The 24,645-nt window shown below is 43.9% G+C and overlaps 1 protein-coding gene across 2 annotated transcripts; it reads right to left on the bottom strand.

The window, feature by feature from the left end:
- Positions 1-4,330: 4,330 nt before the first annotated feature.
- On the bottom strand, positions 4,331-17,151 carry LOC115783738 (multidrug and toxin extrusion protein 1-like). Of its 2 annotated transcripts, XM_030734712.1 has the most exons (17): positions 17,044-17,151; positions 14,099-14,482; positions 13,658-13,759; positions 13,504-13,572; positions 13,134-13,282; positions 11,458-11,500; positions 11,119-11,163; positions 10,922-11,019; positions 10,560-10,657; positions 9,949-10,130; positions 9,742-9,850; positions 7,784-7,859; positions 7,289-7,358; positions 7,063-7,195; positions 4,905-4,999; positions 4,764-4,827; positions 4,331-4,685 (listed from the first exon to the last, which is right to left on the bottom strand). In XM_030734712.1, the coding sequence occupies exons 2-17, from the start codon at positions 14,279-14,281 to the stop codon at positions 4,447-4,449; spliced, it is 1,755 nt and encodes a 584-aa protein (XP_030590572.1). In that variant the 5' UTR covers positions 14,282-14,482; positions 17,044-17,151; the 3' UTR covers positions 4,331-4,446. The 2 variants fall into 2 exon arrangements, with proteins under 2 accessions (XP_030590572.1, XP_030590581.1); XM_030734721.1 differs by lacking the exon at positions 14,099-14,482 and having other exon boundaries at positions 17,044-17,130.
- Between the last annotated feature and the right edge of the window lie 7,494 nt (positions 17,152-24,645).

Below are 24,645 nucleotides of genomic sequence, written 5' to 3'. Positions count from 1 at the left end.
CTGAGCAGCGACAGAATCAGAGAGGCTGAAGAATGATAATGAGATGCTGAGGAGCGGCCAGACACGTGTTGGAAGATGAGGAGTGTCCAAAAGCCTGCCAACTCTGCCTCTGTTTCAGAGGTTTTGCTGCAGTTGTATGGCAGCAATACCATAAAATCCATTTCACCACACTCAAGATTTCTGAAATTGATTTATGACTAGACGTATTAGTAAATTAAGATACCTACAATGAATTACTGACTATTTGAAGCACGTTTCAGATATCTACAATAAAATCATGAGTAGTCATAAAGTTAATTTGAGATATCTCGTCATCATTCTAATTAAAGATATCTTGAATGACACCATAATTCAAGATATCTTAAATGTATTTTTAGATAGGAGATATATAGTTTTGACTAGTGCAAATTAGATGTTCTTGAAAGCAAATAATGACTAGGCAAAACTAAATTCTTAATTTACCATTTTGGATAGTCAAAATGTAGTTTTGTAATAATAATGCCTTAGACTTTTTTCACGGTACTCAAAGACGCTTTACATTTCCATGCACTATTCATTCACACCTCAATCATACCTGGTGGTGGTAACCTACTAGAGTAGCCACAGCTGCCCTGGGGCAGTCTGACAGAGGCGTGGCTGCCAATTCGTGCCTACAGGCCCTCTGACCACCACCAAACACGCAACCACATTCATACTTGGGCAATGGGAGTCAAGTGTCTTGCCCAGGGACACAATGACATTACCAAACAGGGACTCGAGCCAGCGACCCTCCGGTTGCGAGGTGGGCACCTGCCCACTGCGCCACTGCCACCCTCTAGCTTTGTCTAGTCAAAATGCAGTTTTAGATATCTAAAATGTAATTACAGCTGATCAGACAAACGGATTTTATGTTAAAACGGCCTGCCATAGCAGTTGTGCAATATTCATGTTGTCTCAAGTGTTTACGCTTGTCGTGCAAATGCGCAGAGGTCACCAACTTTCTGTTGGTCAATCACTACAGACCTCCAAACTTCATGTGCTCTTCAGATGAGCTCAAGAACAGTGCATAGAGAGCTTCATGGAATGGGTTTCCATGGCTGAGCAGCCGCATCCAAAGCAGGTCCATAAAGATGTGGATGAGTATGTTTGGTGTGGAAGAACTTGACTGGGCTGAACTGTCCTGACTTCAACCCGATGGAACACCTTTGGGATGAGAATTAGAGCGGAGACTGTGAGCCAGGCCTTCTCGTCCAACATAAACACACCTAAACCTGTGGAAAGCCTTCCCAGAAGAGTTGAAGCTGTTATAGCTGCAGAGGGTGGGCCCACATCAAATGTATGTGTAGTGTATATATCGGAGATGAGTGTTTAATATATATATATTAAACAATATTTCCAACAAATTTAGACTGTTATGTAACAGACTTCAAATAGCTAGAAAATGCAAGTCATTAATACATAACTTGTTTGGACCTGAATACGTGAACGTCTGCTGGCTGTATCACAAACGAGTTACTTTTTAACAGTGAGCAGAGAAAACAGAGAAAAGAAGCACTTCGTCCTGGACTTGAACTGAAGTGAGAGGGTCTGACTGGGACAGATGTCATTTCCACAGGCGGCAAAGTCTGAGCTGACTGTTGCTGGACAATCAGATCTGTTTCCTTTATTAAGAATCGATGAGCTCTGTGCTTGTCTCAGAGAGGAGACTGTGATGTACAGTGAGCTCTAAATTGGTTTTATGGAGCAGCTGTTTATACGGAGTTTCCCCTGGTAACCCTAATTTCTGGGGCCTGTTTCAGTAAAAGTCTCTCTTTTTGCAGAGGAGCTGCACACTTAAAAGCAGAAGGCAATTAAAAACATTAACAACAGAGGAAATGAAAATAATGGCAGATGATACAAAAATTTAAATGAGCAGCAACACTGATTGAACGGACTGTTATGGCTACATATTCTTACAGCAGCCTCCTAAAAAAGTGAGACACAAGACCATCATACTAAGGAAAGTTCACTGAGCTTAAACCAGAAAATAAAGATACCTCTGCTTCAGATGCACCTATTTTTTAATCTTTTTTAAACACTCCATCATGAAGATGACAGTGAAACAGAAATTTAAAGCTGAAGCTCTGAAAATAATGGCCACCTTCCCGATTTCGTTTCCTCTTTTTTTTTTCTTTTTTGCGTATTTGTCACACTTACATGCTTCAGATCATCAAACACATTTTAATATTAGCCAGTGATAATCCAAGTAAATACAAAATGTAGATTTTAAATGATTAGGGGCAGTCACCTGCTGCAGCCAGTTGGGACCGAGGGGAGAGAGACAGGACAAAAGACACACTGTGGAAGAGAGACAGAGTTATTAATAATAACTAATGATTAAAGGCAGAGTGTGAATACACACAGAGAATGAAAAGAGCAGCAGCCTATCTCTATTGCAGCATAACTAAGGGAGGGTTCAGGGTCACCTGATCCAGCCCTAACTATAAGCTTGATCATAAAGGAAAGTTTTAAGCCTAATCTTAAAAATAGAGAGGGTGTCTGTCTCCTGAATCCAAGCTGGAAGCTGGTTCCACAGAAGAGGCGCCTGAAAGCTGAAGGCTCTACCTCCCATTCTACTCTTAAGTATCCTAGGAACCACAAGTAAGCCAGCAGTCTGAGAGCAAAGTGCTCTGTTGGGGTGATATGGTACTATGAGGTCTTTGAGATAAGATGTGGCCTGATTATTCAATATGTGAGAAGAAGGATTTTAATGGTAGCAAAACCTTCATAAAGTCTAAAAAAAAAAAACCTAAATAATGAAAACCTTTTCTTTTAAAGTTTTTGTTTTCTGGTCCTTTACTTCACAATTCCAAACTCTAACATGGATACAATGCAATAACTCTCTGGGGGGGGGGGGTTCCACTGTGTCTCTGCTGACGGTACGAGTCCTTCTGTCTGGTGACTGTGGGGTGCTGTGATGCAAAATCTTCCTGTGAGAGGAAGGAGTGCTGGGTGGAACCAGGCTCCTGTTGAAGGTCAGCTGGTGGTCATGAAGAGACACGAGGAGAGAGGAGTTGAGGAAACAGGGATTTCATAAAATGTATTTACATGTTATGATCCTTGTACAAAAGATGGTTTTAAAAATTGGTTTGAAGGAAACTATCTGACAAATAATCGGCTTCCTGTGAGATACAGACTGTTTGTGCTTCAGTAATGTTCTAGTATGTGACTGATGTGGTATCAGCTGTCTCTGTGAGCCACTCACTTTATCAACGCTGCTTAGTAACTACCGTAAACGTGCCAATGTTGACACTAAACCCACTCAACTTAATGTGGTCTCTTCCAGTTCCTGAAAATGTGATGGACACAAATATGCATGTGGAGCTCAGAAACACAAAACTCACATGAACTTTTTATGTTGAGTCTGCACTCTGACATAAACTGTCAGTTTACAAATGTGTATTTGCCTTCAATAATATGGACATAATATTTATGTTCCTTTGTGGCTGATAGAAACCATCTAGTTACTTGTTGGATCTCCTTGGAAATTTTCTGTAGTGTAAAAATGTGAGTTTAAAACAATCTGTGATAAATCTGTCGTGCTGTTATTAAACAATAATGTGTGTATTTACTGATATTATCAGATAGGATGACATTTATTATTGTCAGTGTTCAATACTTATCACTTGTGTCACAATAATTATTTGCTGTCTAAATGATGAAGAGGTGGAAGACTTTAAAACAGGTCAGTTAGATGCAGATGCAGGTCTTCACTTAACATTCACACCAAACCTGATCTCAGACATTCATTCATCAAGGAAAAGAAACATAATTAGACACACACAGTAAAATTAAATCAAATATTTAATTACATGTTGAAAATCTTCTTTGGGATTTTGTGTGTGGATTCTAAACACTACAAAAATAAAGCAACAATAACCCCAAAGGTTCATGAAAGAAGCCTCGACTAAAAAACAGCTGTTATTGGAGTTTTTCTGTTTTGGTCAAACAACATCAAACCTTTTATGACAAAAGAAGAAGAAAAATGTACAATATCTTTGGAGCATTACAACACTGTGAACTGAATTCAAACTAAATGCAAACATTACTACAAACACTTTTTATTCATCTGACATAGATCATAAATGACAGTGGTGTGCGACAGGAAAACAATGGACAGCTACATGTTGTGTTTAGGCTGTCTCACTGTGCTAAATGCCCTCTCTCCTCTCTCCTTGTGGCTCGTCTTATTATATTACATATTTACATTAAAGGCATCAATAAAGATGTCTTTGGTTTACTAGATATTCCACCCATAACTTCTTACTGAATTAATCTCTGTGGCTGGACAGTTTAAGACCGGGTTGCTGGCTACATGCTGCACAAAGCTGCAGACAGCTGTTCCTCTGCTGAACCAACAGTACAGGTACTAAGATGAGCTTTGTGCTATTAGACCTGACATTTATCAGTCCGACTGATGGCGTCACATCATTTGAGCATCCTGGTGAGGAAGTCGCTGGCAACAATTCCAGCAGTGAGGATGATGACCATGAGCAGCAGCGTCAGGCCGCGTCGTAAGACCAGCTGTGACACTGACAGAACTTCTCCCACTGTGGTGGTGGGTTTATTCTGCTCTGGTATGTGCATCTCCATGTATGCATTGTCCACCATGGCGCTCTCACCGCTGGATGCAGCAGTACTGATGTGTGTCTGGATCTGATTAGAGTCTAGAGTTTGGGAAGAAATTTAATTATTACAAAATACTGTAATAATGGGAGTGTATCGGCCTGTGTTTCCCAACTTACCTGTATTTTCCATCCCGATCGTCCCTTTGTCCTCTTTGATGTGGACTCCTGCTCGCACTTGAGCCTGATCAGACACAACAGTTAACAGCATGTTGTAATGAATTAAAGTGCAGCAGACTGTCAGCGGATGCAGGTACGCACCTCTTCGGCGGCCTTCTTCCAATCAAGTCTGCATAAAAACGTGATGAAAAAGATCGACTGCAGTAACACACAAACTGTAAGGCCTACCCAAAATCCTACAGCAGACAAAAGAGAAGAAGAAGAGTTTTAATGGCTTTCCTCACAAGCAGGAGGTACAGCTGATTTCTAACTGCAGCACAAATCTGTTACAATCCACCTGTAACCTTAAAGACGCAGCATGGAGGGGTTGTCCAGCTGCAATAAACAGGTTTGAACCTGCTGTGCTGTGTGCGTGTTAGTCGCTGACAAACTCACACAAGTCTAAGAAAACTTGATGAAAATATTTCTAGTATTAAGATGTGTATTTTTTATTTTTCTGTTTCTCACACATTTTTCTCTCATTTGGACCCAGCAACTGATCCAGGAAATGCCCAGTTGGACTCAATTTAGGGTCAAGTTCTTGTTCAGTCTATTAATATGTCATGTGACAACCGTTAATTACTGTGCTTTTGATAACAGATAAAGCCTATCAGTATGGATAATAAGTTGTACAGTAATGTGAAAATGTGTCTATTTCTATAATCTATAACAATAAGCCAGATATAATGCATACTTATTATACTCATGTGTAATATTACTACATAATGTACCCATACTCCATAATCTGCTGATACCACTGGATTATGTCTAACATTACTTTAATCATAATGCAACCATGTTGTTTACATTTGAGGAATATTGCTGAGCAGTAGGTATGGCTTTAATATTGCTCAATAAGGAGTCATAGTCTGTACATTTATAGCCATGAGTCATCCCTAACCAACATGCTGGACTAGTGGGCCACGAAGGTACTGCACAGGGGCCAAAGCAATTATGGAAATTCAGTTTGAAATTACTCACATGTATACATAGTTACAAATTTATATAAATGTATTTATTTATATAAAAAGTGAATTAGAGGGGGACTCCCATGGGATTTTCTGGTTTTTAAGGGGGCCGCAGCTCTCTTGACTTTGGGAACCACTGTGTTAGACGATGGTCAGCCAATCAGAAGTTGGCATCACAGGCTAATCAATAAGGCTGCTGCCTAGAACTGATGTTACTATAAATAGACTGGCTCTTTACCTATAAATTTAGGATTCCCAAGTTTCTCACTATCTAGCTACTGCCAGCAACTGAGGGCAGTTAATAGATATGGGCAATCCTCACGTTATCCATTTTAGTCAATAATGGTCATGTAGGTATAGCCAATCACACAGCACAATATGATCACATGATTAGGCTAAGTCAATCAGGAATGAGAAAGTGGCTGCATATTATTAGCATATATTATCATTGTACTAGCAGCCTGAAATCCTCCATGTTTTTAACTCTCCACCTCAGATAAATACAACCAATGTGTACAAAGGGTACTAAACATCCAGGAATATGAATATCGTGTTGCACATCTTTGAAGGGTAAAGAACACATATGCCAAATGTCATGATTCAACTCCTCGTAGTTTTGGAGTCTATAGACCGGACCTCATGGACAGATGCCCGGTCACAGTAGCCTCCTGCTTTATTTTGAGGAGGATTTTTTTGTTTTTTTAAATAAGAGCATTTCTCCTGAGACACTCTCTGTGGTTCAAGTAAAAGATGGATGGATGGATGGATGGATGATGACTGGATGGAGGGGTTTCAGAAATCTTGCAGTTTGTTCAGATCTGACTCTGCAAACCTAAGCCATACTGTCAAGTTGTTTTTAGAGAGAAGAGGCTTTTTTCCTGGTAACCCTTCCAAGCCATACTTGCTCAGTCCTTTTTTAATTGTATTGTCATGAACTGTAACATTTAACATGCTAACTGAGGCCTGTAGTGTCTGAGATGTAGTATTGGGTTGCACGGTCAGACCTTAGGGTCAATTTGCTGTGAAGTCCACTCTTGGGAAGATTAGCAGCTGTCTTGAATGTTTTCTACTCATGAATAATCTTTCTCATTGTAGAATGAGGCACTATAAATTGCTTAGAAATGACCTTATAACTCTTCCCAGATTGATGAGCAGCAACATAAATTAAGTATTCCATATCTTATTTTCTCTTATCTTAAATATGTCACATTAATCCACTGCTGTAAAGGAAAATGAAAACAAAAGAACTTGGGATGCCTTCACTGCCCAGCCACCCCTCACCCAGTCCTCACCTACAACTCCCATTTTGGCTGCAAACATCAGGGACACACCAATGGGTAAGCCAATAAAGTAGTATCCAACCAGGTTACACAGAGCACCGAACATCTGTTTTCCTGCTCCTCTGAGAACTCCTCCAGTCACACCCTGTAAACACAAACACAAATTTCTCTGAATCACATTTTGTATTTGCCAATATTAACCTGAAATGTTGAATACTGCTGCAAAATAAATTCTTACCGCAATGGCATCAAAAAGATGCAAGAAACCAAATACCAATATGATGTCAGAAACTCTCTGTAAAATATCTCTAAAAAAACGTGCAGTTGCAGATTCAGTACATCTATCTGTATAGTCAGAAATATTGTCAAACACCATGAAAACAAGACCTTCAATATAATGAGACACATGCAAGACGACATTATTTGATTATTGCGTTCACCTTTATGTCCTCAGCTCATGTCAATTAGGTTTGTTTCCTTTAACTGAAGTGAGACAAACTGGGAAACGTGTTCTCTAAAGCAGACTCTGGGACAAAGGGATCAATAACTATCTGGACAGTTTTTTAATTTAGCACCACCAGTAAGAAGCTCAGCGTCTGTGAGTCAGCATGAAAGTTGTGACCTTAGTTAATATTTAACAGCCACATGAGTCAGTCTGATGTGGCATAAATCAGTGGCAACAAAAGATGGAATACATAAGGCAGAAAGTCTTCATAGAGCAGATTATACTTACGGCTCTGAGGTGAAAATGTATCCGATGACATTCCTGCAGACGGTGAAAATCGTACTGACAAAGCATGAAATTATGACTGCAATGAGAAAAACAAACCAGAAAAAAAAAATATTATTTAAAGCCATGTAAATATTAAAACTGAAGGGGAAAAGTGATGACAAGAACACAGAACATGTCCAACTTTACTGTTTGTATACAGCAAAAACATTTAGAACAGAGCAGCTAAATTTATTGGGTTATAGTGATTTTCATTGATTTCCTCTGACAGGTCAGGGTACATGTGCAGCGGCAAAGCACAAAAAAAAACTAGAAATTAGGCAGTTGATCCATCAACACTTCAACATGACTCAGTGTTCATCCTGACATCCATTTATCCATTTTCTGCCACTTATCCAGAGCTGGGTCGCGGGGGCAGCAGCCTAAGCAGAGAAGTCCAGACCTTCCTCTCCCCAGCCACCTTCTACACCTCATCTGGCGGAATTCTCCTGCCAACCGATCAGTGGCGATCGGTTAATAGCTCAGCTCCTCTCTTCACCTGAGTGTCCAGAACATATGGACGCAGATCTGACGATACAATTACAAAATCGATCATTGACGTGAACTCGGGGGCTACTTATGGACATCCTTATGTTCGAAAATGGTGTTTGTTGTGGACAAATTCTGGTTTTCACAGAAGTCCAATAACAGAACACCATTCAGGTTCAGATCAAGTTGTTCCTCCCATTGACGCCCTCCAGATCTCACTGTCGTGAGTATTGAAATCTCCCAGTAGGACAATGAAGTCACCAGGTGGGGTGCCCTCCAAGAAGGTTGGGTACTCTGAACTGAATGCATAAGTGCAAATGAAAGTCAGGACCCATTGCCCAGGAAAGCAACTCTCTTGTCCATCAGGAAATGCCTCAACCTACAGTGAGCTGGGGGAACATAAGCCCCTCTCCAGGAAACTGGTTCTAGCCTCGCATTGGGGTGAGCCTGACTATATCTGACCGGTATCTCGCAATCTCACACACTAGCTCAGTCTCCTTCCCCACCAAAGAGGTGACTTTGTACGTCCCACAAGCAGCCGGGGATCAAGGCCAAGGCCTCCAATCTTGACTGCCTTTGAGCAGGTGCTTTCCCTCAAGCACTCTCACCAGACCTGGCTCCAGGATGGGGCCCTGGTAAACCTATCACAGGCAGAGTAAACTGGTCCCTGAATCCCTGCAGTGGTTTAAAATAAATAGAATAATGTTAGAAAACTAGAAAATGTGATGTAAATGTTTTAAAGGACAATTTCTGATGCAAAAGCTGCACATAAACAGCCTTTGGTCCATGTCCAGCAAACCTCTCGGCTACGAGGGGAAAATCGCCTGCTCAGAGCAGCTCAGGGTATGATGCTTGTATATCGCTGGTCAGCCACTAAAATTTGCCACCTTAGTGATGCTGGTAATTTTTCCATCTTTGGCCTGTGGCGATAACTCTGTGTGGATTGATAGATCGACAGTTTCTTGTAAACTTTTCTGAACATGCTACAAGTGAGAATTTATTTGAATTGTTACGAAATCACAATAATTCAAACAGACACAGTTTGACATCTTCAAGTTTAAAATTCATAGAGAACAAAGGGGGAGAACACAGAAAAGCCTTTTTGCTGTGACGTGATGGTGCTAACTACAGCCCTAATGTGGCTCCCTGCATGGGTTGTAGCCAGCTTCCTCCCGCAGTCCAAAGACATGCATGTTGACCTCTAATGATGGGATAGGCTCCGGGCTCCCTCATGACCCATAACTGGATAAGCTGTTTAGAAAGTGACTGGATGGATGATTCCTTTATATTTTATGAAGCTTATACTTATTCATAGGCTTATTTAACAATATTAAATGAAATGAAACTAGTGGAGCTACTGCTCAATTAGAAGCATTTTCACCACTTCCTGTTTATGTAACACAGGCAATAGTGCTTTATGTGCTGCTTCTTACGTGCACAGATGATGGGGACTTTGCATGACAGCTTGGCCTGCTCTATGTTTTCTGCACCAAGTGCGTTCCCAACTCGAACACTGGCAGCACCAGCGAATCCTAATGGAATCTATGGGAAAAAAATCCATATGTAATTCCAAAAGTATATTAAAGATACTGCCAAGTCATCGTACAAGCAAAAATACTCAAAATGTTCAGTGGAGTTACCATGTATGCTACAACAGACAGCTCATAGGTTACTGACTGAGCTCCCAACTCGACCTCACTGATCACACCAGCCAGGAATCCTCCCACTTCAAACATCCACCACTCCAGACACAGCATTAGCATACTGGGGACAGCCAGGAGGACGAAGGGTCCCCACTCCTGGAGACAGTCGAGGGACCATCCTGTGGGTCAGAGTGGGTCTGTGTTTCAGTCTCATCTATTCAAACTATTTGTTTAAATTGTCATTTCATGTTAGGCCTAGGACTGACATATATTTGATTTAACTATTAGAAATTATTCAAATGCCAAATGTTCAAAGGTTTATTAGAACCTCTGTGTTAAAAAAAGAAACAACCTCAGAAATGCTGTGTCACTACCGTGATGTTTCCTCCACACTGCTTTACACAGTTACAGGATATAACTAAATTTATCAAACATTAAACACTGGAGCATTTATAATGGGCAACTTCAGGTGAGAAAGGTCACAAAGATGAATGATGCAACATGATGAAGTTACTGACAGAATGAGAATTAATGCAGCGGACTTCTTACACAGCAAAATAAAAACATTTCAGCCAGTTCAAGATCCCTGCAGAAGTGATACGACTGACCTGCCCATGTGGCCTTATGCAGACCCCTCAAGTGTATGTAAATGAATAAGACTGCAGCCAGTAAATACTGGGAGACTGCATTGGCTGCTGCTGATCCACTTGAAGACAAAAAAATTATAAAAAAAAAACAAAAACATAAGACATTTAAAGCCACATATTTACAACTGACAACCAAATTAGATGCTATCAACACATGCACCAAAATTAAAATGATAAGGTAATTAAGTTTTATTATACGACTGCACTGTACACGATTTTCAGCCATTTAATACATCATGCAAACTATATTAAATTCACCTAAATTCAGTGGCTCATGTTACAGTTAACTAATGATGACACAGTAACAATGTAGGAAAACTTACGCAACACCCAAATCCAGGATATAGATGAGGACATAGTTGATTATTGCATTAAAGACATTTCCAATAGCTCCAGTTATAACTTGAGGCCATATAATTCCCTGCAAACCACAACACAAAATAGACATATTAATCATTTTAATGTTTCAAATGTAAAACCAATTATTAGCTTAATGTTGGCCGTACGCGTGCCTGAGCACCTGATTTTGAAGATACCTCCCCTGCAGCTGGTACATAAACGCAGCCTGAAGAAAGGAAACACAATTAAGAGCAAATTTGAGCGTGGGAGTGCACCATCTCAGGTTAATCAGCATGCTAACACTTTACACAATGAACAGCCGAGAATGAGCAACATGTCAAATATTTAATAGTTATTTAAAAATTATTTGCATTTATGTGCCTCTACTGCGTGTCATTAACTGTCTACTCTGTCCCATAGTTTATGGGATCTTTAATTCTGGACCAAACATGTGACAGATCAACCTGCCCTTTAGCCATGATTAACACTTTACCTCCTTTCAAATCTGGATCAAACTCACCGGCAGAGCAGGCATGAAGATCTTCACATACAGCTGGGAGAGGCTTGATGGGGAAATGAAAAGCCAAAGTAAACATGTGACACGTGACTACACATAAAATGAACATATGAGTTGTGACTCCTTAGGTTTCAACTTTATTTAACCTCTTGAGTCTCTGCACCCTCATAAGGGGGCATTACAATGGTGACTTTAGTGTGTTATGCTGTAAAATAAACTCATTGTCCCCATATGGAACATACACCCTACTCTAGATGATGTTTAGTTTTTATATTTATCAGGTCCAACTAATCCCAGGACGTCAGGACGTTAGTTATCTTTATTCAAGTTTTTTTTACTTTTACCCAAAAGTTGAGACAGATTATTTACAATGTGACTAACACAGCATGTACTGTGAGTTGCTGCTAGGATGTAAACTGATGAACTGTAAACTCATTCTCACAGAAAACTGAAAACACTGATTTTATAAGCTAATGTGTTAATTATGGTTTTCCTGAGTTGTTCCTTTGGTAACTAAATAGGTGCTGATTCCAGCAAGTGCAAAATTAATGATTTGTTAACTATCCATCCATCCATCCATCCATCCATCCATTTTCTTCTGCTTATCTGGGGCCGGATCGCGGGGGTAACAGTCTAAGCAGAGAAGCCCAGACCTCCTCCTTCCTCCTCCCGAATGGCTGTCCTCCTCACCCTATCTCTGAAACAGAGGACAGCCACCCTTCGGAGGAAGCTTATTTCTGCTGCTTGCATTTGCGATCTTATTCTTTTGGTCATTCCCCAAAGCTCATACCACAGGAGAGGGGAGGGATGTAGATCGACCGGTAAATCGATGGCTTCGCTTTTACGCTCACCTCCCTCTTTACCACGACAGACCGACGCAGCGTCCACATCACTGCAGACGCAGTTACTTGCGACATATGTGGTGGAAACTCTCTAAACTGAAACCAATTCCAGGCATTCTTTTTCAATTTGAGCGCAGTGGTGCTCACGCTCTGTCACGGACCTGGACGTGTAGGCTTTAGGTTTCCAGTGCTCACCTTCAGCTTGCAGGAGCACTGCACCAATTCCACCTTTAAAGGCATCTGTTGATACTTTGATCCTCTTTGTTGAGTCATCGAACATTAACACAGGTGCAGCTGTCATAATGATTTAGGATTTTCCCACTCACTTTCATGTTTTGCTGTCCTCTTATTGATAATCAATTTAATGAGGAAGCTCACCAGTCCCATTATGCCTAGCACTCCTGTCTTGTCTGTACATGTCCTTTTATTGTCTTGACCTTTTCTCCAAACTGCCATTTCCTCTTGTTGAGCTCAAGTATACACTTTTGTATTTGCTCGAGTACTCAGTCGCAGCTCATCACAGGTTGTAAAGCTGCCATTAAATATTTCATATTAACAGGACACTACATGTGGCTACAAGGTTACATGAAGTCCACAGGAAGCAATTATACAGTTGTTACCACATTTATTTCTTTTTGGCTTTAGCTGAAAACTTTCTGTGCAGAAAAAACAGCTTGTTTCTGCTGCTCCAGGTGGTCAGACAATAAGTCCCTACAGGTATAATGTGCCCTGAGAATACTGCATTAACTTGAGTTTCTTGAAAGGTGAAACAGACACATCCAGTAATGTCACAACACCAGACGCTGCATGTGTTACTGCTGGTTAATAATGGCTAACCTGGCGACCTCTGGACTCTGTCTGACAGCCAGTAGGAGAGGTTCTGTGTTGATGAGGACGGCCCAACAGGGGAAACAGGCCAGCAGCAGAATCAGAACCCCCCTCTGGAGAATCACACCCACGCGCTTCAGGTTACCGCTCCCATACGTCTGCGTGAAACAGGTAGATGGACACTCGTGTAAGAAAAGATGGAAAACACTGAATCACACCAACGAACGAAGGTATGACTGATCAAAGAAAAATAACTGCACACAAAGCTCAGTGTTGAGACGTTTAAAAGAGGACTCCAGGAGAACCCGGGAACCCAGCAGTGCTGGTTCTGTTTGACTTGGTTACATAAATAAAGTGAATCCTCTGGTGAGGACCCTACCTGAGATATGAGGGTATCACAAGTTAACGACAAACCGGTGCCAATGGAAATACCAGTGACGTTAACTACCTGCAAAGGGGGGAAAAAGCATAATTATATCAGAAATGATGCTCATTAACAAGCAGAAAACAGCAGCACTGAAATGCCTGCTCACCGCAATTGATAAAGCTACACTTGCTAGTTCAGTTTTCCCCAGGTGACCGCAGAACACTGTGCTGACGAAACCGATCATAAAAACCATCAGCTGGGAAATGATCTGAAGCACAAGAGAAGGAGATACAAAATGTCTAGAAATACATTTACAGGAAAATAAATAAGAGAAAACAGAGCTGAGTGAGTTCAGCTGTTTAAAATAAGCTATTTATGAAGCAGGGATCCCCACAGCACAGTCCTACAAAAGCAAAAATTTAAAACAGTCTTAAGAACAACTTTAAATTGTTCTTATATTGTTTGAACAGGTAGTAATGTAAAAATAACTGCCACATAATGAAAGTTCCTCCCGGTAACAACAGAGTCTGAGAAACGGGGATGCCAAATGAGTCACTACAATCTATGTCCTAATAAACCACATTACAGTTAAATGATGCAGTCTTACCACTGGCCCCGCTAGTTTGAAAAGTTGCACCAGCTCATTGCGGTAAACCGACGGGATGAAGCCAGGGACGCATTTCAGGTAACAGCCGCGGGAGCTCTGTGCGCAGGAAGCCGCTTCACCGTCCTTTAAATCCTCTTTGGCTCCCTCGCTGCATCTTCCCGGGGTTTTGCCAGAAGCGTCCATAATTTCACAAATCGAGGATTTCTCCACAAACAGTCCGGGCTGCTTAATGTCACCGCTTTCTCCTGAGCAGCCACAGAATCAGAGAGGCTGAAGAAAATGCTGATGGTTTGATAACCTGCGCAGGAGTCTGAGCGGGGCCAGGGGGGAACCACCACCACTTCGGGACGTTCAGCCAAGCCAGCCCCCACTTTGTTTTCAGACCTGATTTCAAAATAAAAGCTGTCTTCAATTAGATGCAATTTCATTAATAGCCAATACATTTAGCCCTTTATCAATATGCAAAACAAATACATTTGAAAATAATTAGAAATATTAAAATATGAAAGATTTAATATGAAAGTTGGCCATTACAAGAAAACTTTCTTTCTATTAGGCAACAGTGCTAACCACTGTATCATCATTCCAACCAAGCTAACCAACACCTGTTCTCTCTAAATTCACATTTTTAAAAAATTTGCAATTATACTTTTCTGCACTGAATCAAACTTTGAAATCCAAAAATCAGACTGACTTGATATTGACTGAGTACCACTGTGAGAGCGCATGCTGCTAATCTGAAGCAAAATTAGTCTGTGGAAACAGGAAACTTCCCTTTAATTCTGAATTTATGCAAAAAGTGGCTCACACAAGTAATTTCAAAGGGCATTCATTTTGAAATCCAAAATCAGACTGACTTGATAATGACCGGATAAAATCACGAGGGTGTGTATTGTTGATCCAAAGTGAAATTGCTTTTCCCCTTTTAATAGCATTCAGAACAGACAAAAACAAAGCAAAACAAAAACCTAATATAAAGATTCCAAAAGACTTTTATTTTGAAATCAGCTCCCCAGTTTCTCTTACCGTAATACCTAGTATACACAGACAAACTCAAAACCTCATTTCTGGAAGTGGAGTTTGGCTGGAAGCCTCAGCCAGACACGTGCTGTAAGTTGAGGAGTGTCCTCCGGAGCCAAACAACTCGTGCCTCTTTTTCCGGAGTGCTGCTGCCATTGGGCAATAATCGTGTTTCCACTTCTGTGCAAACAGTGCAGTAAACAGCGCGTCACAGCATAACTATGGCTCCTCTGACTGTGTGTACCCCTACCCCAGCCTGTCAGGGTGAGAGGCAGGGTGCTCCCTGGACAGGTCGCCAGCCTGTCGTAGGGCTGGCACAGACAGACAGACAACCATTCACACCTATGAGCGATTAACCCTCTGGGGCCGTTTTTGACTGCTTATGTTTGTACCTTTATAGTTGACTTTAGAAAATGTTTACCTTGCCTTGTTTGGTATCATTCTTTTCTTGACTGTACAGTTATTCTTTCATTTTGACATACTGTATTAAAACATTGGACTTAAAATCACATAAAACATAAAATCCGAGTAGAAAATTTTTTTTTTTTTAACTGTAAAAATCACAAACATGCCTAACGAATTATTTTTACAACTACTGCAAATATAAGTTGTAAATTTTCAAAACTTATGTAAAAATATAGTAAATAATAAAGTCATATACAACTATTCACATTAAAATGCAGGAAAGACCTCAGGTGTTTTTCTGTACAACTATTTGCAGAGCAATCAGGACTCACATTCAGATGCCACGCAAATTATTTATGCCACCTCAAGAAACAGTTTCTGTCCTCCACAAGACTGAGGGGCCCATCACAGGCAAAACTTGCCATCAATATTGTCTCTTTTACCACTTTTTCACCTGTTCCTGAGGAGCCAAATGCAAACAAATGCAAAAGGTTACCACATAATTTTTTCTGATTGGTTGATATTGTGCATTTTTCTACCAATAAGTGGGGGGGGGGTTTGGGGAATTGTTTTCTTTTGTTTTGTTTTTATTAGCAAGCACTTCCTGTTAGCAAAACTCCCCTTTTCGCCATTTCTTCCTGGACAAAACGTGCATCGAATATGAGGACAATATACAGGAAAAAGTACAGCTTATGTTATGCCAAAGTTTAGAGGGAATACACATTTTATCAGGCTGTGTTTCTCCGTCTGCCAAAATCTGTGCTCTCCTGCTATAATGCACACTTATTGTCCTACCATGACTGCTTTTATTTGATAAATAAAGCAGAGAATGCCTAATAATCTGGGGGATTTGGGAGATTATTAATTTCTGTTGAGGATTACTACTTTGGTACGACACCGGTACATCCGTGAACCCCAGAGGGTTAACCTAACCCAGCCTAGGAATACAGTTACAGGGAGTTTTATTGTAGGGGAGATAGCTTATCTCTCAGCGGACTGTAAGGTGCTGGACGTGTTTGGATCCCACCTTCAACCTGGAGTGTCGGCCAGAACACTACTTTAAGGCTAGGATGATAACTGCTGACTGATGTGACTAATCTAGTTGACTTCACTCATAGAAGGCAGCAATCAGGGAGACAGAAGTGCAGCTTCACATATGGGCTTTATTAGTTAGCCCTGGTTCTTACAAGGTGCAGACCTAGCTCCGAATACACTGGGCTAGGTGAAGATCCACATCTATACATGAAGGTGTGTGTGTGTATGTGTGGTTCTGCAACACAGAAAAATAAATAAGTATAACTCAACACAATTAGGTGTACCAATAAACATCCAAGAATACAGTATGAGCTATATATGTTTGTTACTCTGGGACTAACATAGCTACATAAGTAGCACACAGCTAACTCAGACTGCATAGCACGGGAGCTAGCCTCCATTTGCTTAGCTTATACCGATCACACCACTAACAAGCTTAACTTATAAACAGAGGAATATAACCATCTCTAATAACATGTACTTACTTCGGTCATAAACGCACACTTGTCTTATGAACAAAAACTCGCTAAGTGGCACAGACCATCCCCAGCTCGCATCTGTCTGATCTGACGTTCGGCTGGTGTAAAAATGCGAGACTACTTCAAGGAACACAGGACTGTGGGAAATCTCAACTCTCCACACACTAGTAACATAACTAAATATGAAGACATAAACTATGGGGCCTTTTGTACAGCCGCCCCCAAATGTATGTAGTACATTTGCTCCAAAAAATCAACATCAAACCAACTTAGGAGGAATGTCCTTCATCAGCTGGGAGAGCTGGCAGGATCACCAGACGGGCCACAGGTCGGGTAAGAGTTCTGTCCTTTACTCTCACATCTGCAGACCTAATATGTCCATCAGGGCTGGGGTGAACCTTGGTGATGTGACCTATGGGCCAGTAAGCCCGAGGCAGCTGCGGGTCAACGATCATCGCCACAGAGTTCTTGGTGATGTCCTTTGTAGAGGTGTGCCACTTCTGCCGGGTCTGCAGACCAGGTAGGTAGAGTCGGATGAAGCGGGCCCAGAAGTGGTCAGCAAGGACCTGAGAATGCCTCCACCTTCGGCGACTCAGGATCTCATCCTTTGGATAGACCACCTGAGGCAGTGATCCATCAGGCCGCCCCATCAAGAGGCAGTTAGGGGTCACTGGATCTGGGTCGCTGACATCCGAAGGCACATAGCCTAGCGGCTTAGAGTTTAGGATCCCTTCCACCTCTATCAAGACAGTGCGAAGGACCTCTTCTTGCAGGGGCTGAGCTCCAACGGTGGCATACAATGCTGTCTTCACCGACCGGATTTCGCGCTCCCACACTCCTCCAAAGTGAGGCGCAGCTGGGGGATTGAACAGGAAACGGATCTTGAGTGGAGCCAGGAGTGTCTGCAGGTCTAGAGTCATGGACGTGAAGGCTTCCCGTAGTTCCCCTTCTCCCCCTTTGAAGTTAGTACCTTGATCTGAGTAGAGCTCAGCTGGGGTACCTCTGCGGGAGATTAACCTTCGGTGGGCCATTAGGAAGGAGTCAGTGTCAATAGAGGTCAGGACATCCAGATGTACGGCTCTGACAGTGAGGCACTTGTATATTATGCCCCATCTCTTCTCCACCCTGCGTCTGAGTTTTACCTCAAATGGGCCAAAACAGTCCACTCCTGTGGAGTAGAAGGCAGGTTTATATAGGCGGAGGCGAGCAACAGGAAGGTCCGCCATTCTTGGAACAGTGGGTTGGGATCGCCACCTACGGCACTCTACACAGGTTCTCTGGAAACGACGTACAGCTTCTCGGCCTCTTAGGATCCAATAGGAGCGCCGGATTTCTGCAAAAAATTGCTCGGGCCCTGGATGCCGCAGACGACTGTCAAAGTCCTGAATGAGAAGGTGAGTGACTGGGTGAGAGGGATCCAGAACCAGGGGGTGTGAGCTGACATAGGCTAAATCTTCTGAGCGGCGGAGGCGGCCACCCACTCTGATTACGCCACTGCTCTCGTCAAACTCAGGAGCCAGGGTTAAGAGGCGACTACTGCGAGGGATGGGTCTCCCAGCTTTTAGCTGGCGGTATTCTTCGGGGAAGCTGTCTTGTTGGGCTCTCTTGAGAACCAGGGTTTCGGCTTGTCGGTAGGTATCAGCAGGTGAACAGCCAACTTGATCAGCCGCCCCATGAAGGTCCTGGACTGCAGCCTCCAGCATTTCTTTCCAGGAGCTGTACTGGACAGGAGAGGTTTCTGGAGCAACACTGGATACACCACAGAAAACACCTTTGCGCAGTTCACTTGGTTCAAGGGGTTCATTCTGGATGCTGGCTGGATTAGCTGGCCACTGATCTTGGTCCAAGAGGAGGAAAGAAGGTCCCTGTTTCCACCGATTGGGTTGACAGAGCTCTTGAAGTGTCTTGCCCCTGGTGATATCGTTGGCAGGATTCTGGGCGGAGTCTACGTAGCGCCAGGTATGCTGGTGTCAGTTCTTGAATCTCCGCTACACGGGTGCCGACAAACACCTTGAAACGGCATGACTCGGAGTGTAGCCAGGTTAGTACTGTGGTGGAGTCGGACCATAATACTGTATTATCAATCTTCAAAGTGAGCTCACTCTCTAACAGCTTGGACAACTGGGCTCCGGTGAGGGCGGCACAGAGCTCTAATCGAGGCATGGAGTGCAGGCGCCGGGGAGCAACTCGGGATCTGGCCATTATGAATGCTAGATGGGAACGTCCATCCCTTTGCACCATCCTCAGGTAGGCCACCGCGCCGTATGCTTGTTCTGATGCATCACAAAATATGTGAACTTCTCCACTTACTGGAGTTTGAGTGTTCTTCGGTTGGTAGGGGCAAGGAAGGCGTACCTCTGGCAGGAACTGCAGCTCTTCCTCCCAGGATTTCCAATGCCGAAGTAGCTCAGGGGGCAGTTGGGGGTCATCCCAGCCTCTATGCTTGTCCCAGAGACGGCGTACTAGCATCTTTGCTCTGGTCATGTAAGGTAAAATAAAACCCAGGGGGTCATATTGACTTGCCAGGGTCTTGTAGATGTTACGCATGGTAGGTACACCATAGTGGATGGGCCTGTGCTTGTAGCCTAGAGTGTCATCAGTGAAGAGCCAACTAAGGCCTAGGGTGGATTCAGGGCTGTCTGTGGTATCTTGCGTGAGCCAGACTTCTGCACTAGTGGGCCTGAGGTCTTCTGGGAGATGGCTTATGGCACTAGGCTCATTGCTGGCCCACTGGCAGAGTGTGAAACCAGCAAGTGACAGGTGGGCTATTAACTTATCCACTAAGTCTCTAGCCTCGGTAGGGGTAGGCAAGCTCTGGAGGCAATTATCCACATAGAAGCACCTCTCAACAGAGAACTGTAGCTGCTCATCAGGTGGCCTGTGGTCTCTGGTATGGCGCTGCAGGGCGAACGTGGCACAACATGGGCTGCATGTAGTGCAGAAGGGGAGGACACGCCATTCGTAAACTGCAGCAGACTGGTCTTGGTGCAGGTCACGCCAAATGAAGCGCAGGAGTAAGCGATCTTCAGGAAGGAGTTGGACCTGGTGGAACATGCTCTTTATGTCTCCACTGACAGCAACTGCATGCTCGCGAAAGCGAAGAAGAACTCCGAGCAGGGATGGTCCCAAGGTGGGGCCAGGCAAGAGGTATTCATTCAGGTTCTGACCTCTGTAGGGGAATGAGCAGTTGAACACTAGGTGATGCTTGTTATTGTGAGTAACTAAATGGTGGGGAATGTACCATGCTTCATCGCCCTGGTTTACCTCGGATGGGGAGAGCTTAACCACAGAACCTGCTTGGACCAGCTTTTCTATCTCCGTGCAGTAGATCTTTGCCCGCTCTGGGTCTCTCTGGAGCCTTCTCTCTACACTGCGTAGACTTGGTAGTACAGACTCAGGGGTGGCTTGAAGGCGGGGCATGGCTTGAAGGCGTAACAGGGGGGTTGCATAACGGAGTATGCCTGCAACTTCTATGCGGACAGTCTTTGATTCTAGTAGGCTGATGGCTAGGTGATCTTCCTTTGAGCAAGTTACTACTTTGTCCGTCTTAATTGGAATAATGTCAGCCTGCCAGAGTCTCTCTGCACTTCTCGTGAGTTCACTCACCTGAGGTGGGGTAGATGTGAACAGACACTGCTGGGGTCAGGACAGCTGGCCGATGACACTGGAAGGGCCTTGTAATGTCCAGCCCAACCTAGTGTGGATGGCAGCCGGGCCTCCTGGAGGGCCAAGCCGGACGGACTCAGTAGGGGTGATGAGGTGAGGGTGGTCACTGCCTATGAGAAGCAGCGGCTTGACTTTCTTAAAAGACTTGAGTGGGAGCCCCTGTAAGTGCCTATATTTCTTCTGGAGAGAGTCTATAGGGTAAGTGTGATCTGCGAGATCGATGGCAGTGGCCGTAAAGGCATTGGTTATTCTGTACTGGGTTCTTGGGTTACCTCTGGGAGAGATGGCAAAGGATACAACAAAGCCAGGGAGGGTTTGGATATCCTGGCGTATGGTGCGTAGGGCGAGAGTTTCTGGCATCCCCTGGAGGCCAAGTGTGTGAACAGCAGCAGGGAGGAGCATGGTCCTCTCTGAACCATCGTCTAATACTGCATAGGTGTCTATGGTTTGGCCACTATGATAGAGATGGACAGGGACAACTTTGAGCAGGACTCTGCCGCCCTCTGTTGGTCGGTCGAGGTATAAAAACACCCGTTGGCTCCCCACTCTGGCGTGGCGTTGCTTGTGCCAGTGCTGAATCCTGACCAGGGCGTACATTGATCTCATGCAGGACTTGTAGGTGGCGACCCTGGAACAGGTCACAGGGCTTCTTTAGGTTTGCATTGAGCGGTTTGATGGGAACGGCACAGCGCCAACATCGTTTGTAGACTTAATCCAGTCCCTCAGCTGGTCTTTGTTAAGCTTGAGGATAGCAGAGCACTGACTCAGGTGGTGGTCTCGATTGTCACAAAAGGCGCAATAGGGTGCCACTTTGGCTTGGGCAGATGAGCTCTGGGGGGTCTTGGGCTTACCCTCAGTTCCATGGAGGACTATGACAGAACGTTTTGGTGGCCGGGCGTCTGGTTTGACTCGCCCCATGGAAGTGGACCATCAAAGAGTCTTGGCACCAGGACTCATACTTTAACCAGGTGGCTAGGTCATTTATTGTGTATGTCTTCCCCGAGTGGTTGAACATACACCTCCGGAAGTCAGCTCGTTGTTCTGCGGGTAACTTGCTGAGCAGGCGGGCTACATGGGATCCACACTGAAGCTCTACCTCCTCCTTCTGGGCCTAGTGTCTTTAGCATACCACAAGTGACTGAATCTGGAGGAGAACCTATCAAAGGCAGCTACATCACCCCTTCGGATGTCAGGTAAGTCCATTACTGTGGCTATTCGCTTGAGGGCTAACTAATGTGGCTGTCCTAATTTGTCATTCAGCGCTTGCATAGTGTCTGTGAATGGTGTAGGGGAATGCAGGTAGGCATCAGCAATTAGTTTTGCTTCTTCCAGGTGGAGGTGATCTAGAAGGATTTGGTACTTAAAGAGCTCACTGCTGTCTGGAGGTAATAGGTTTTCTAAAGCAAGCTTAAGGCGGGTGAACTCACTTGGATCTCGGCGTGAGAGGTTTGGAATGGTTGGTTGTGGGCCACGGTAGCTGACCTCTGGAGTGGAACGGTAGGGTAGGGGTGTACTGCTCATTAGTGGCTGTCTCAGCACAAAGGGGGTAGAGGCTGTTGGTGCAGGGTGCTCTACTGACGGGGGGTACACCGGTCTGGACTGAGCTGGAACTTCATATGGAGGGGAGGGGCCTTTAGCTGCAGTGAGGGCTCTACAGGCGGTGACAGGGGTATCGGTAGGTTGTGGACTGGCTTACTTTGCTGGGCAGCTAAAGCCTCTTGCTTGAGGAGGTGAAGCTCCTCATCATTGATTCAAGGGGTCTAGGACTGAATTGAGCTGTTGGGAGGCTCTTCCTTAAACTCGATTGGCCAGGGCGGAGGTGGGGGCCAATCCTCTTCTTCTTGGGCAGGGGGTGGGTCACACTCAGTGCTGCAAGCTGCAGGAGGTGGTGGTAGTGGCAGGTTCCTTGCACTGTTAATCAGCTGATGCATGTCCTTGTGAAGGGCGTGCAGATCTGCTATACCTGCATTTAGATATTGCTGTGACTGTTGAAGGAGGAACCTTTCGTGGTGGATCTCCTGCATCTTTGGTCTGATGCTGGCAACCTGATCAGGCACAGGGTAAGGGCTGCGATAGGGTGTTGTGCACTCTTGTAGGGATGGCTGCTCTTCTTCTATATAAGGCATTTGGTAGGGGGTATAGCTGGGGACTGCAACGTGGATAGGTGTCTCTCTGTGCTGCTCAGGTTTGTGGCTACTTAGTCTGGGAAGATCAACCTCATAGTCTCTGTAACGTGGGGGAGGATGCACATGGCGGCGAGGCCAGGCACCGAGAGCTGTATATTTATGCAGATCATCCATCTCATTAGGGTAAAGGCGGGACTTATCCGGCTCGAAGGACCATCAGTGTAGGGGAGATAGCTTATCTCTCAGCGGACTGTAAGGTGCTGGACGTGTTTGGATCCCACCTTCAACCTGGAGTGTCGGCCAGAACACTACTTTAAGGCTAGGATGATAACTGCTGACTGATGTGACTAATCTAGTCACATCAGTCAGCAAAATAAATAATAAGTATAACTCAACACAATTAGGTGTACCAATAAACATCCAAGAATACAGTATGAGCTATATATGTTTGTTACTCTGGGACTAACATAGCTACATAAGTAGCACACAGCTAACTCAGACTGCATAGCACGGGAGCTAGCCTCCATTTGCTTAGCTTATACCGATACCACTAACAAGCTTAACTTATAAACAGAGGAATATAACCATCTCTAATAACATGTACTTACTTCGGTCATAAACGCACACTTCTCTTATGAACAAAAACTGGCTAAGTGGCACAGACCATCCCCAGCTCGCATCTGTCTGATCTGATGTTCGGCTGGTGTAAAAATGCGAGATTACTTCAAGGAACACAGGACTGTGGGAAATCTCAACTCTCCACACACTAGTAACATAACTAAATATGAAGACATAAAATATGGGGCGTTTTGTACATTTATATACTGCTGATATCTACCAGTAAGAGGTTTATTTTAAGAAATTAATCCAGCTTAACTAGACTTATCATGGGAAAGTCACCTAAACTAGAGTGGCCCCCAGTAGGAGCCTTTCCAAGCGTTCCTTCATGTTAACAAAGCGTCTGCTGGACTGAAACAACCTTTACCACAAGATTAATCCTTACAGTCACCACTTAAAGTGTGTCGGAGAGCAGCCTCAGTTAATGAGTAATTAGATCAGATAAGTTATTGTCAAGTGAATTCATTTTGCACATCAGTAAAAGTGTTTGCGGTACTTCTTCATCTATCTGACACTGTTATAAAGTGAGTTTTCAAGGGGCAGCTAATTTCAAATGCAGTTTGAAACTGCTCATATCAGCAAATAAAACCAAACGCACAAACTGTTCTGTGTCTGCAGACCACAGCTGTGACAGCTGTCCACAGTTACTGTGGTAGATATCTGCTGAGAGTCTTTCACAGTGCAGTGGAGGAGTTTTGAAATTAAGCAAAGCTCTTTCTCAAAAAAAAAAGGGGGGTTAACCACAAAAAGCCCCCATGCGAACCAAGCTACCTCGGAAGAGAGGGAGAGAGAGCGGAGGAAGCCAGACAAGGCCGCGGCAGGCGGAGGAAGGGAGGAGGGGGGGGGGGGGGGGGGAGAGAGAGAGAGGAGAGAGAAGAGAGGAGAGAGAGAGAGAGAGAGACAGACAGAGAGACACACAGAGAGACAGAGAGAGAGAGAGAGAGAGAGAGAGACACACAGAGAGAGAGAGAGAGAGAGAGAGAGAGACACACAGAGAGAGAGAGAGAGAGAGAGAGACACAGAGAGAGAGAGAGAGAGAGAGAGAGAGACACACAGAGAGAGAGAGAGAGAGAGAGACACAGAGAGAGAGAGAGAGAGACACACAGAGAGAGAGAGAGAGAGACACAGAGAGAGAGAGAGAGACACACAAGAGAGAGAGAGAGAGGAGAGAGAGACAGAGAGAGAGAGAGAGAGAGAC

The sequence above is a fragment of the Archocentrus centrarchus genome, chromosome 1, assembly GCF_007364275.1.
Source record: "Archocentrus centrarchus isolate MPI-CPG fArcCen1 chromosome 1, fArcCen1, whole genome shotgun sequence".
NCBI lineage: Eukaryota > Metazoa > Chordata > Actinopteri > Cichliformes > Cichlidae > Archocentrus > Archocentrus centrarchus.
This window is presented reverse-complemented; position numbering and strand designations above follow the sequence as displayed.

What these genes read in the sequence shown, in the direction of transcription:
- LOC115783738 (XM_030734712.1), bottom strand. Translation starts at nt 14,281, where the DNA reads ATGGACGCTTCTGGCAAAACCCCGGGAAGATGCAGCGAGGGAGCCAAA. An exon ending in TCAAACTAGCGGGGCCAGTG is followed by an intron (nt 13,760 to 14,098) that starts GTAAGACTGCAT and finishes CTTGTGCTTCAG; the next exon opens with ATCATTTCCCAGCTGATGGT. An exon ending in GTGATACCCTCATATCTCAG is followed by an intron (nt 13,283 to 13,503) that starts GTAGGGTCCTCA and finishes TGTTTCACGCAG; the next exon opens with ACGTATGGGAGCGGTAACCT.